The 13959-nt window shown below is 41.1% G+C and overlaps 1 protein-coding gene across 2 annotated transcripts in view; it reads right to left on the bottom strand.

The window, feature by feature from the left end:
• The window catches only part of dclk1a (doublecortin-like kinase 1a), a 47804-nt gene that overhangs the window by 25975 nt on the left and 7870 nt on the right, over window positions 1-13959 (bottom strand). For both annotated transcript variants that reach the window (XM_042223344.1, XM_014335421.2), the window contains exons 4-5: window positions 5866-5965; window positions 256-363 (exon numbers count right to left, since the gene is read on the bottom strand). In XM_042223344.1, coding sequence (XP_042079278.1) covers window positions 256-363; window positions 5866-5965 — 208 coding nt within the window. The remainder of the gene's footprint in view (window positions 1-255; window positions 364-5865; window positions 5966-13959) is intronic.

Here is a 13959-nt window from a genome sequence, read left to right as displayed (position 1 = left end):
GAGACACTCCACAGAGCTCAGATTTCATCGTGTTCATTCATACTGCGCTGAGATGCCGATTAAGTGACGATCTAGAAAACACCAAGCAATCAGACGATGAGCTATTATTACACAAACAACTCCCGACCACAGCGAACGCATCTGAGGTGCTGCAGACATGCACAAGCTCAAAAAAAAGGCAGGGGATGAGTTACAGGGTGTGTTAAACTACTTAAAGAGAGGACTAGAAGAAGACAGAAACTTTTGCTGTCTTACCAGATGCAGGCGACTTGCTGCGCAGCGATTGGACAACAGTTCTGGGGGAGCCTCGGTTCAAAGAGCCTGACATCCTCCCATAGATCAATGATTTCATCATACGACACTCTGCAAGCACAAAGAGAGGACAGATAGAGGTGTTCAGGGACTGTTTAGCAAAAATTCATTCACTCACCTTTATGTATTCATCCAGTGCGCTGAAATCCAAAATGTGTAAGCTGTAGAAATTCAAATCCTAAGGAGGTAGCAGCTTTTTTACCTTCTTGCAGCACTCGGGATTTCATGCTCAAATAAACTGACATTAGGTGTGCGACACTGTAACATGACACTGGTTTGTGGCACAGAAACAGCCTTAATATTACACCATCAGAGCACTCGAACAACACGACAGCTCTGTTAGACTGAAATGAAAAGTTTATGGATTTTAAGCCAGCTACTGTTTTAATATTGTTTTTGAGTGAGTCTAACCTTTAGCCATGCAAGAGAACAGCAAACCACTAATGTATCGCCACACTTGTAATTGGTTTTACCTTCAGGTCCCCCTGCAAAAACGAGCCCTGACCTTCAGTGGGCTCGTTTTCCAAACGCAATTATTGTGGTGCTTCAGAAGTGACAGCTATGACTCACAGAGGTCTTACAGACACACACACACACACAGCGCTAGTAAATGAGCCATGTGATGGTATTAAAACACACGCTCCGTGTCGGCTCCATCCCCAAAACTTTACTCCTCCACTGTTCATTAACCCAGCCCATTATAGCTCATTGCCATTATAGACCAGTGGGAAAGACAAATTGTACAGCTTGCCCCGCACATGTCTGTGTGCGTGTGTGTGTGTGTATGTGCTTTTGCCTGCGAGTGCATGCGTGCGTGCATATGAGAGCCTGGCTGTGTGTCTGTCTGTATTTGCATTTGCTTGTGTGGCAGACGTTTGTGGCCCAGTGATTAATGTACAATACCGAGTGTTAACATGATGACAGTGTGCCAGAGCTGAGGCAGAGGCGATAATTATAGCGATGCTGAGAGGAGGCGAAGTTGTCTGCAGCTCTGACTCCAGATGTCTCTCTGTTACGCTGTCTGTTTCGTTTGTCGCTCTCCGTTCCTGTCTGTCTATTTCTGCCTCTTGCTCTCTGTCTGCCAGCGCATGATGAGGTGTCAAATCATGCTCTGGGTCTATAAAACATTAGATATGGCTGTGTTTTAATCACTGTTTTTGGGGGGGAAATGTGGTTCAGACGAATTCTCTGGATAAAAATCGACCTATGTAGAAGAATCTGTGTAACGTTTTTAATGGTGTTGATTGTGCCCAAACTTTCATAAAGGACATTTGGGATGTTTAGAGAACATTCCCATACTGCCCCTCAATGGTCACATGAGATCATTTAATTGAGAAATTAAACAAAGGATCCTACGTGGGTAAAAGCTGAATGTATACTCTCCATTCTCAGTAAGATTTTTAAAAAGATAATTTTCATTCCTTTATGGTCATGTTGCAGCATTTCATAGCAGACATTTGGTATCTTTGGGGTACATTTTCTTATGGTAATCTGTTATTCACAATATTTACATGAGGACCTTTCATACGAGACTAGTGGAAACATTTTGGATATGAAGAAGATGTTCCCTATAAATGTAAGAGATTGCACCCTTTTTCGTTTTAATAAAAGTTAAATGAAACTGAAGTTTAATAAATATTGGATATGGGTGGGGATGGAGCAAGGAGTAGTCTGATTACAACAATTATCACAACAATCAGATAATGTTACATCTGGCTATTTGCAACTAGAAGTGTTGCATTTAAATGCATTTGGCACACATTCTTGGGAAATACTGGGAGTGATCGGGGGACAGTTGATATATGGTACCATGTATTGAGCCATTACTAATTTGGTTTAGCTTTCCAGGCTTTCTGAAGGTCTTTCAAAGTTTTTCTTTGGACATTGGCTGCTTTATCACTGCTCATTTTTGTACCGGACCATTCTCACAGGAATGTTTTTATTCATTAATTATTAAGCCACTTAACACTGACCCATGAATCATTCAGGCTTAAAAAATGCACATAACACGAGGAATGACCAGTGTTGTGTCCACACGTAACGGATAACACAGAATCTATTTTAAATAGTATCTTTAGCCACTTTGTTACTAGGAGCCTGAACAAAACACATTATTTGTTCCAATTTCTTTAGATGAGTCTATGAAAAATAATACAGATAACACAGTTTGACAGACTTAAAATAGTATTTTTGTACCAACAACATCTGTCCCTTCAGTTAATAAATCTAATGCTCACTGAAGTCTCATCAGAAATGGTCTTAATGGAAGTGTACCTGTTAAGAAGCCATTCTCAAGGAAGACAAATAGAGAACAAAGACTTATGGATGCCAAATTACACAAGAACTGAACGGAAAATTAGTGACAACAGGTCTTATGCGAAAGATCCCAAACACACTCCCGCTGCCGTAAAGCACACCTGAATAGAAAAACACACAAACTCTATATCAGTCATGGATTGGCCTCTCCAGAGCCTGAACCTTAATATTACTGAAGCAGTGTGAGATCATCTTGACAGAAAACAGGAAAAAAAAGGAAGCTTTGAACATCCTTCAAGAAGCCTGGAGAACTATTCCTGAAGACTACTTAAAAGATGGCTTGCCTAAGAGCATTCAGGCTGTGTGCAAGAATAAAGATGGGAATACCAAACATTGACTTTCAGGCTCATTAGATTTATACAACCTCAGTTTTTGCCTGTTATAATGTATTTGCACAAATGCATCTTTGGACCTATTTCACACTTTTCTAGCAAAATATAAACATGGGCGCCTGAAAACTTTCCTTTAGATCACTATAGTATAATTAACTGAATTAGGATTACATTACCAGGCCTTTATGTCCTTCACACATTAAATAGTCAACACAAGGTCAGAAATCAACGCTTGAAGTTTAAACACAGTTTCAGGTGAAAGTTAGAGATGTACAGGCTTGAGTTTGACATATCTGGATTCTTCAAACACGTGTTTTCATCAGGGAGCTGTCTGACTAGTCTTCACTCAGTAGCATGACAGCAGCCTACGATACAGGCAGAGACACAAGAACAAGCAGCCCTGCAACCACTTCTGTGGTCCCCACAGAGCCCTTATTTCAACATCATTGAGACAAACTGGGAATACATGAAAAGAAACCGAAAACAGGCAGCTGAACTCCACAGATTTACAGTGTTTCAAAGAGGACTGGAGCTCTTTTCACAACAGCAGCTCAAAAACGAATTTGGAGGAAGCTTTGAGGCGGAAATGACCCTATTGTATTCGTCCAGCAAGAAAATACAGCAAATCCTGATGTACTAGAAAATGTACTAATGTACTCTACGAACTCTAAGAGCAAGGACGACAGTGGGCATGCTTGCTGTGCTGTTAGTGTGTTTTTTGTTCACACACAGTTGTAGCAAGCGTGGGCAGATAATTAAATTTTCATCACACGGATAAGAGGTGCTTCTTAGCTATAAGTGATTGGTTTAAAATGCTTATGGAGACAATCGTCAGTAATTAATTAAACATAGTCGAATCACAGGCTTATAAACCTTGCCGCATGAAGGAGAAAGTTTTGTTGTTATCATTCTCAAGACAGAGGAAGGTTACCAAAGGAAGACATAGCTAATGAAAGCAGGAAGGCACAATGTGCTCCAAATGAAAGAACAGTGAGGAGGAGGAGTGAGGGGAAAAGGGAGACAAAAGAGGGTAGGGGGCGGAGGTTTGCAACCATGGCGGGATGGATACCTGGGAAACAAATAAATTGAATAAACCTTTCAACAAAACCCAGTGCACACTCATTCATGTAGGAGACAGGAAGAGAGATGAGAGGGTAAGAATACAGATGAGCACTAAATGGCAGGAGTGAAGGGAAGGGGGAGAGAGACAGGCAGCAGCACACACAGATGGGTAAAGTGAGGACAGAACACATCCTCAGTGGATAGCGGTGGGGAGACAGGCAGAAAAGAGGGAGAGGAACAATGGTAAAATAGGTTAGACGGTGGTTTAAGTGCAGTGGACCGAGAGGAGAGGATGAAGTAGACAGCCTACAGCTGGGGTGTCGAACATGAGGCCCGGTGGCCAGAATGGGCCTTTCAAAAACTCCAGTTTGGCCCATGCAATGGCTTCGGAAAAAATGTATGAGGACATAAATTTCGGTTATTGAACTGCTTTTTAGTTTTACAGCCTTTGCTACATTTGTACAACACCAGTTAAAAAGTAATAGAAAAAACAATTAAATGACAGAAAAGATCTTGCTTTATTTTAGTGAGACAAATCGTGCTGTGAATTAGCAAAACTCTTCTGTGTTACAATGCCAACACAGTCAGGGCAACAAGCTACCAAACCTTTTTTTTATTGCAATTTTATACATTTATTTCTTGCAACTTTAGCCCAAAGTGTCAGCAGCATTGCTTCATCATGAAGAGAAACAGACAGTTTTTATATGAAGATATCTCCAGGGTGAAATGTGTACTTAAATTTCTTTTACACTGACAGAAATGGGACTTTCACTGGTCAAAGTGGGCTGTTTGTGGCCCAAAATGTAAAATGTGTTGGACATCAAGCAGAGGGTTGAACCAGGAAGATTACCGGTAATGTTTTTTTTATTTTATTCACTGAAATGTTTTATGATGACGTGCATGTACTTAGCCCTTTATCACCCAAGTATCATACAGGACCCTGGACTTATTTTGTAATTTTGGCTGTAAAATGTCAAAATAATTGTTATCGTTCAGGAATCCTTTGAATTTTCTCTCTAGCCTAAAGTGGTTGAGGAGTTATGCTAATGAAGGAAAAGCTGTGTTCAGAAAGCAGTACCTTATGACAGCTCTGTGCTGCCATGATACACCAAATATCTTCTATTCTTTCCAAAAGTATTTTCCTTTTGTCTCTAGCACAAATAGTAACTGTCACACCCAGCAGGATCAGTGTCCAGCTGATCTGAGGTTTTTTCTATCTTTCTCTCCAACTTCCACTCTCTCTCTCTCCTCTTGTCATTGTGGGTTCACGCCCTCGGTGGGAGGAAACAACTGAGCCTAATCAGGGCAGTCAGCATTTAAGCCAGGAGGTGACTGCTGTTCTTCGCTGGATCGTTGTCTGCCACGCGTTAGTGAAAGTCAAGTCTACAGCAAAGCTAAGTCAAATGTTTAAAAGTGAACGGTCTCCCCGTCTCTCCTCCTGGATTCCCTCCCCGTGTGATTCTTTGTGTCGAGTGTGGATGAGTGAACCTGTGGCTGTGAGTGTGGAGAGTTGGAGAACGCGTGACTACCCCCTTGGATTTCCCCAGAGCCCCGTCGCTCACTTAATTGTATATAGCACTGCCCTGCACTTCCTGTAAATACACAAGGTGGATTCTGTAAATAAATTATTGTGTACAGCTGATTCTGGAGTCCTGCGCTTGAGTTCTCCCCGTCAAACCATAATAATAACAAAGTTGGGGTCATTTAAAGAGTGCTTATAAAATGACTAATGGTTTAAAAAAAAAAGATTTGGTTAATTTGATAGAAAATAGAAAGTAAGGAAGGGAGGGAAGAATAAAATAGGAAACATGAGGATAGAAATGTAAGAGAAGGTATTTCTCACCACTTTCATCCAGCATCAAGTCATCTTGATAGCGGAACTTCTCTGGTCCACAAGCCACAAAGATGTCCTCGTCACCAAAGAAGTCCTGCAGGCATGACACCTGAAAAGATGGAAGAGTTCAGTTTTTGTAAGGTTGGATAAATGCTAAATGTTTTATTCAGGAAAATGAGATTTTCTGACAACAGCAATTTGCTAACATGTTGGCAAATTTAGTCACATAGTCTACTTTAGTCACTTGTAAGCTGCTGATAGTGTTTGTATGTATACATTGCAAACTGCGAGAGCCACTCACATACTCTGCATTGTGCATGCTCACAACACTGGCTTCCTCTGCCTGTGCTCGGGTGAAGGGGCACATTCACTGAGCCCGAGGACTGTGAAGAACACCAGAGGTGTGTGCGTGCTGGTTTTGTTTGGTTCATTTTGTGTGCTCGCCAAACCTCTTTATAGACAGTCCATGTTCCCGACAAGTCTCCAAGCAGCAGCGCTGTGCTGCTTCTGCACCTAATCAGTCTATCAGTAACTATAATGGGACCTTGCTGACTCACTAATTTGTTGATGCACCGTAGCTCATGCACCGGACATCCAGAGAAGCAAGTGGGGTTAAATGAAGGCCAGTATCTTATAAATGGTGGTGAATAACAAAGAGAAGGATGGATGAGGTAGACGGACCTACGGATAAAAGGACTCTGAAGGCGTCGCTGTCATTATTTGATGAGCTCCCTAATGTGCAGTTAAAACCAAAGCCACAGATTTGGTTAACACCACAGTTAGTGTTGGATTATTTTTTAAGGCTGTCTACAGATGGATACCATTTCATTAAGACACGCCTAATAAACACATTGTTCACAAATCTTCAGCTGCAGCACAAGACAGGTGTTATGTGCCTTTTTAATTTGTAAGATCACTGGTTCTCTACCAGGAAGAAACCTCAGCAATGGGCTGTTTATGATGACAAACAGGATGAAAAGCACACCACCGTTCATTTTTTTCCTATTTGATTTAGTCAACAGCTAATTCCATATCTGATCTAAACGCTGCGTGAATTGCTCAAATAACTTTAATTACACCCCAAAGGCCAACCATCACACTTCAATTCCAAGACATCAATATTCCAAATGATATTTCTCCACTGGAAACGGTACAGTCAGAAAGGGATTTACTGGAAGACAATAGTTCATTCATCTAGTATGACAAATCTCCTACCAAAAACCTATTAGGAGCTATTATAGTTTAGGCTGCATGCAAGTGTAACACCGCCTGAAGTTAGCACACAAACACAAAGCTTCAGTTATTGCATTTTCATGGCAATTAGCATCCAAGAATCCATTTAGATTCCCATTAGCCACCAATCAGTGCCCCAAAAGAAAGTCACAAATGATGTAACAGCATTATCAGCAAAATGCCAAATAAACAGCAAAGAGGCCATTCTGTGTGTGCGTCTGTGTGTGTCAAGAAGGGAGTTGTCCTGCTTTACCCCCCGTAGACCCACAGATGAGCCAGCGGGGAGATAGAAAACAAGTTTAATCTCAGGCACAGGCTCTCTGTGGAGTATGGATCACTTTCATTTAACTTTTTAAATTAATGCTTGTGTGTGTCTGCATATGTGTGCGTGTGTCTGCGAATGTGTGTCTGCGAATGTGTGCGTGTGTGTGTGTGTGTGTCTGCGTGTGGAAATGATATTACTCCAGTTTCATAACAGAGTGCATATTGCTTTGTTCCCTGATGTCCCCTGATAGCGCTGGTGATTATTTCAGGGGCGAGCGGCTCAACTTCCTAACAAGATGGCGTGATACAGATGCCGGAAACATTTCCCAAGTGCGTCAGTGCTGACGACTTGGCCACTTCTCTAAAGGTAACGTTTTTTAATTCGAGTATTTTTCACATTTTTTTCGAAGTGATATCAGATTTTGTGCTTACAGTACACTGAACACAACTTCTACTTTGAAAGCACAGCGATTACTGAAAAGTTTGTCACTGATAATGTTATTGGCTGCTTCAGGCTCAGGCAACTTTGGTCTCACATACACTCGTGTTTAGTTGCAGCAAGCTGAATCTGTCACCTGTGATGCTCCAATGAACACATCTCTCTTTGTCTTTACACAGCCTACGTTGCATCAGTCACTCTCTAATGACGCGTGCTGCTTGGTCAATTAATTAATGAGCTGACTGAAAGAAAATGAATTGCCAATTGTTTAGATAATCAAACACAATTGTGACCTTATTTTTGAGAGAGAGATGAGAGATGTTGAGCTTCTGAGTCCTGATGATATCTTTGCAATTTGAACTACTGATCTGACAGGGTGAAACAAATGTCAAAGATGCTTTGCTATAAGCTGAAGCAACTGGATGTAATGGCTTTCTTGTCATAATCAAGGACAGGCGAGGTGGTGAGAGTGCTCACTTTCCTGGGAACCCTTCAGTAGGTGTGTCAAGGTTACCTGAGTGGTGAAGACAAGGTTAGGGTTTACCTGCAAGCTCTCATTAATCATAGCCATCTTGAGCCGCTCTCAGCTGCTGTGGCAGTGTCCCTTATCAGCTGTATGGGCTCAGTGGTTAACTTCTTGCAGCATGTGTGGTCGCAGCAAGCACTCTGACCACTGATGTCTGCAGGAAACCACAGGAGCCAGTATCCCAAGTCAGCTGAGAGAAATAACCTCTCCAGAGTATCCCGGGTCTGCTTTGCATCCCCCTTCTGGCAGAACATGCCTGAAACATCTCATCTAGGAGGTGAAAAGGAGGTCCCCTAGCCAGATGCCCAAAGCAGGTGTATAACAGACAGCATAACATAAACCAACACATGTGGCTCTCTCCTTTTTGCAAAAACTGCCTAACTGTCCTCGCCCTCTACCTTTTGCCCTCTTGTACTGCATGCAATTATAGTAATTATCATGCTAAGTCTCAGCACCTTTGCACTTTTTTTTAACACAGAAAAATTACTTTAAACAAATATTTCTTTTGATGATTTTAGTTTAATACAGCCTTGCATTTGCACAACTGTTTATTAATCAATATGAACCAGTATATTTTTGTGTGTTCATCCATACCAGAGACTGTAGAAATGACTCTTATATATGCACTTTTATGCACAAATCTATGATCTCTAAAAAAAAGTTTCTTTATTAGAGCTATTCTAACAATGTTTATGTTGTATACACTATATAAAAGAAAATGAGCCAACAATGCTCTCTGATTTGAGGAGCTACAACTGCAAAATGTTGAGTGCAAATATTGATCCACTAGTTGTTTCATCTCTAATGGAAAGATTTTTCTTTTGACGTCTAAGACTCTTCGTTTGAGCCTCATCGATTTAAAACTTGGGCTCTTTTGAAATCTGTGATCTTTATTGGCATGACGCACATCCTGTTGTTCCAATCAATTTGTGCAGGACTGGAGCAGAGGGCTCTATATATCTGTATACATCTGCTGCTCTGAAGCAGTTAGATTGATTCCTTAAGCCAGGACTGCTGCTATTTAACAAAGACCCTTGTTTGAAATTAGGATATTTGAAGCATATCAACCTGAGAACAACAAAAATACTGGGCAAACACAGAGGGGAAAAAGCAGAGTGTAATAAGATAAATAAGCGAAAGAATGAGGATTCAGGGATGATAAGGACGGGAAGATAAGGACGAGTTTCATCTGGGGCAGCTAATGAGCAACACACAAACACAAACTGTCTACTGAGACTGGTGAGTAAAAGTATAGCTGCCATGGTGATGATGCCCTTAAGGCACTGTTGCATGCCACTGACTCCAACAATGCGTACATGGTGATAAGAGAGCTCCATTATTAATATTTTACCTACTATGAGTATGATTTGCTCATAGTATGATATGATCTGCTTCATTCACACAAATGCAGAAACACGCCCTTGTGGCACATGACCTGGTTAATGGTGAAAAAAAGATGTTGCGAGAGGAAGAAGCGCTTTTCTGAAACACTCAGGAAGATGGATCAACTGATGATGAAGAGATGAGTGAGCTGGTAAAGGTGAAGAGAACAAAAGGAAAAAAAAACAATCAAAAAGAAAATCAGAGAGAGATTAAACCAAATCATCAAATCCCCTGAGTTAGAGAGGAAGCAAACATGGGGGGGGGCGCAGCGGAGAAGATCTATTCCTGACTGCTGCTCCGAGCCCTTATCCGAGCCCAATGACAAAACAAGCCACTTTGATGTTTCTGATGCTCCCTTCTCCCAGAGAACCAGCACAGTTACACAACATCTACTGCTGCTATAAACAAGGCCGGGGTGAGAGAAACGGAGCACCGGAGGAAAAGACTCATCTAAATCTAATCTAGTCTAAAACAGTGAGAGGAGAGCAGAGGAGTGTGGAGATTTCATAATCTTCCCATCAGCTCAGCACCAGTAAGGAAAAAAAATGTCAGCTTATTCTTTGCTGGGCCTTATGGGCCTGACCCTGAACTTCTTCCTTTACTGTCCACTGCTATCACGCTTAACAGGCCAGTTTAATAGGTATCACTGTGTTTTATATAACAATGGGGGGAAAGTTTTGTTTATTTTCCACAATGGAAAAAAAACAGTTAGAGAAATCCTTGCAGAATAAGCCTCCAGCTCCCGATCATCGTGCATAAAACAACCAACAGTCCATTATGAAGCTGTTTTATGTCGCCACTGCGCCATCTAGTGTAGAATCACCTAACTCCATGACGTGTCTGTTCCTCGCTCTTTCTTCTATTTGCTTTTCATTTTGTCTTTCAGCACAAATACAAATCATATTTGGGGAAACCTGCAGGTTTTGGTCTTACACGGTGTCGCAGCTAATGCAATGTCCAGAACATCACAACAAAGGTGGATGAGAAACTGACGCAGGGAAATAACTGCCACCACATGGTGGCGCTGGTTAATAATCACAGGAAGAGGACACAGCCAATGCAAAATCCCACAAATGAAAAAAGAAATTGACTCAGTTTACCTTGAATCAAGAGAACTGAAGCACATAAATGTAATGACAAAAGAACAACCTACAATTGAAATTAAACATATGCAAATGTATTCACCTAAATTCGCCTACGTAAAGCTTAAGTAGGAACATCTGGGACTCAAAAGAACTTTAAAAAACAGATGAAAACAGTTTAAGTATGCAGATTAATCTACTGTGAGTCATAGCATCTATCCTGCTTTTTATAAGATCGCACATAACATATGGCATATACAGTGTTAATGCTTATTTGGCAAGGAAAAATGCACACACACACACACACACACACACATTTAAATCAAAGCATCTGCCTGGCTCTCACTTTCCATCCGCTCTCGTGAATCATATGCTGGTAGCAAATGATCAGTGACAACACTTCTCGCTCTACTCATTTGGATCGCCTATTTATGTCCCTCTGTCTGATTTCAGGAGCTGACAGGTGGAAGACACACCTGTCAGCTCCTGTCACATTTTAGTGGGAATTTCTGACAGCCAATCATAGATAGAGACGACAATGTGTAACTACGTGAGGCTGCATGCAATTGTATTTACTACTAGGTAACAGGAGGTTGAATTCTGCTTAAATTTCACTTAGTTCGTACTCTTGATTTCACATCACTAGTCACTCAGTTTATATTGTTGGCTTTTGAACACATCAGCATAGGTGGGAGTTTGTGATTTTGATCATTCAATGACTTTTATGAACCAGAAATAATCCCAATTAATTAAAAAAGAAAACAAAATACAAATGAGTCTGTACCCTTCCTGCACCTCATTTTTGGGTACTTTTTGAAATGTTTTTTCTTTCTCTGTTAACAAACTTAGTCAAACATATGGCTACAAATCCAGAATTTAAAAAAAAAAAGAAACAAGAGCAGAAGGAGAAGAAAAGAAGATTCAACCACTAATCTTTTGCACCACAATAGATGGTGAGGTCAACATAATCCAGCCCATAGAAATGCCACGTCTCAGACTGAGGAGGAGCTGTCTGTGGTGCTGAATCGACCGTAGCGAGCCAACAGGGCCTTTCACGCTGCTCTGAAAAAAACTTTCCTTGTAAGGATACCGAAGATGGGAGGGTAGACAGATGGAACTGACAGACACACAGACTGACGGATTAACTGACAGATGCTCTGACACAAATATGGATATACAGAAACAACAAAGGGTAAAGTGTTTGTTTCTATCATTCAGAGCCTCTGATGTGAAGAAAAAAAACATGACACTGACTGACAAAGCTTTAATATTTAAGCAGCAATACAGCATCACCAAAAACATTCTCACATGAAACAACTAAAGCTAATTTCCTTATTCTTCTAATCACCTCCTAATGTCCTCGTAGACCCAGAGGAGACGCAGAGAAGTGCAGAGCCACCTGACTAAAGGACAGAGAGACAGTGATCTAACAGAGATCAGGACACTGTCCGTACCCTGACGGTGAATTTACACGTGACCTCCCGCTGATTTAATCAGCACAACGCAAAGAGCCCAGTTTCACCAGAAACTGAATGTGAACTGACAGAGAGGAGCTGGGAACAAGGGATGGCAGGAAGAACCGGGGGGAAAGCAAACAGAAGAAACAAAAAGCAGCATTGATGTGGGGCCAATTAACTGTGCAGCAGGCTGAGTTGGCGCTGGTGTTACTGCGTTCACCTCAAACCAGAGCAGCAGGCTGCCTGCCTGCCTGGCTGGATGCTTTGTTGCATAACAGCTTATGTAACTGCTTCTGGCCTCCACAGGGGGAAAGCAAACTTTCTTGTGAAGCTGTTTGATGCACGTCTTTCTAAATTTGACAACATCTTCCTGTCATTCATTTGTGTAAAGATGTTTTTCCTCCTTCTTTCTCTTTCAAGCTACTGGTTTCAGCCAATAGTGGGAAACCGGTGCGCGTGCAGGAGCACGTGTGTGTGATGCATAAAATACGAATGTATGCTGAATTAATGAGCTAAAACAGGTTTTTAGAGCCTAAGTAAGCGGGTGCCACGGGATCAATTAAGTGAGCAGCGAGGAAGCAGTCTAACTAACTGCTAAGCAGAACAAACTTGAGGGCTGAGATGGAATACTCTTTTCATGGTTGATTCACCTGCTGATCACGCTCTCAATTAATCCATAAAATGTAAATTCCATCATACTTTTTTCTGACAAATGCTTTGAAATGTCTTATTTTGCTCAACTAACAGAAGAAAATAAAACCTGTGGCAAGGATTCAAAATCAGGTTAATTATTATACAAAACGAGGCTGGATAAGGATGCAGTCCCAATATGCTACTTGCAATAAACATAAACAAACATTCACCAATAAATCAAGAACAAATAAGTCGTCAGTCCAAGTCTGACTGACTCAACCACGGCTAAACAAATCTTCCAATATGGCTTCCAATTAAAATGTAACTTCAGCCTTTTTTAACTGCAATAATAGAGGAAAGACAAACATGCACTACTCCATAATGCATAACATGCAGATTAAACTCTGACCTTTTGAAGTTGATGCTGATAGACAGAAATAAAGAACAATGAGCAATAGTGCAGGCTCTGATGATGGTTTAAAAAACATTCATGACACCATTAAAAAAATGCATAATAATAAGTGTAGTGAGTTGTGCTGACTACCCACTACTGCATTAAATACAACTCTTGGTCATAAAGGATGCAAAGATTTTGCTTCTGAAGGTTTGGTTCTGTTAGCCACACATTAACATTTATCTTTTGCGATTTTAAAACTTCTGAGGTGTTTATTAACAAAGCACGGCATTTTTGCCTTCCAGCTGGCCTGGATAAGCTTTGTTCAAATAAGATATATCTTCTGTCACATTAGACAAAATCTAATCTGACAGATGATATGTGTCAGTCCGACTCTTTAAGCAGCCAAAAGCATGAAGCTGGAATCCAATCTTTCAAATGCAGATTCATTTGAGGCAGATTAGAGAACAAGTGACTCAGGAAGTGAATGAGTCAGACTGTATATGTATATGCATGTGCGTGTGCGTGTGTGCATGTGATAAAGTTGTGGTGTGACTAAGTCCTGAACAGTCTGCCAGGGCTGGAAACGTCTGCCATCGATCCTAATTTGGCAGCAGATCCTCTGACTACAATAGGCTCTCCAATCTGCTACAGTCACTCTTCACTGGTGGACCAAGACACACACACACACA

The sequence above is a fragment of the Haplochromis burtoni genome, unplaced genomic scaffold, assembly GCF_018398535.1.
Source record: "Haplochromis burtoni strain Fernald_Lab_line unplaced genomic scaffold, NCSU_Asbu1 Contig_109, whole genome shotgun sequence".
Lineage (NCBI taxonomy): Eukaryota > Metazoa > Chordata > Actinopteri > Cichliformes > Cichlidae > Haplochromis > Haplochromis burtoni.
The sequence above is the reverse complement of the archived record's forward strand: the minus strand, read 5'-3'. Positions and strand labels throughout refer to the sequence as shown.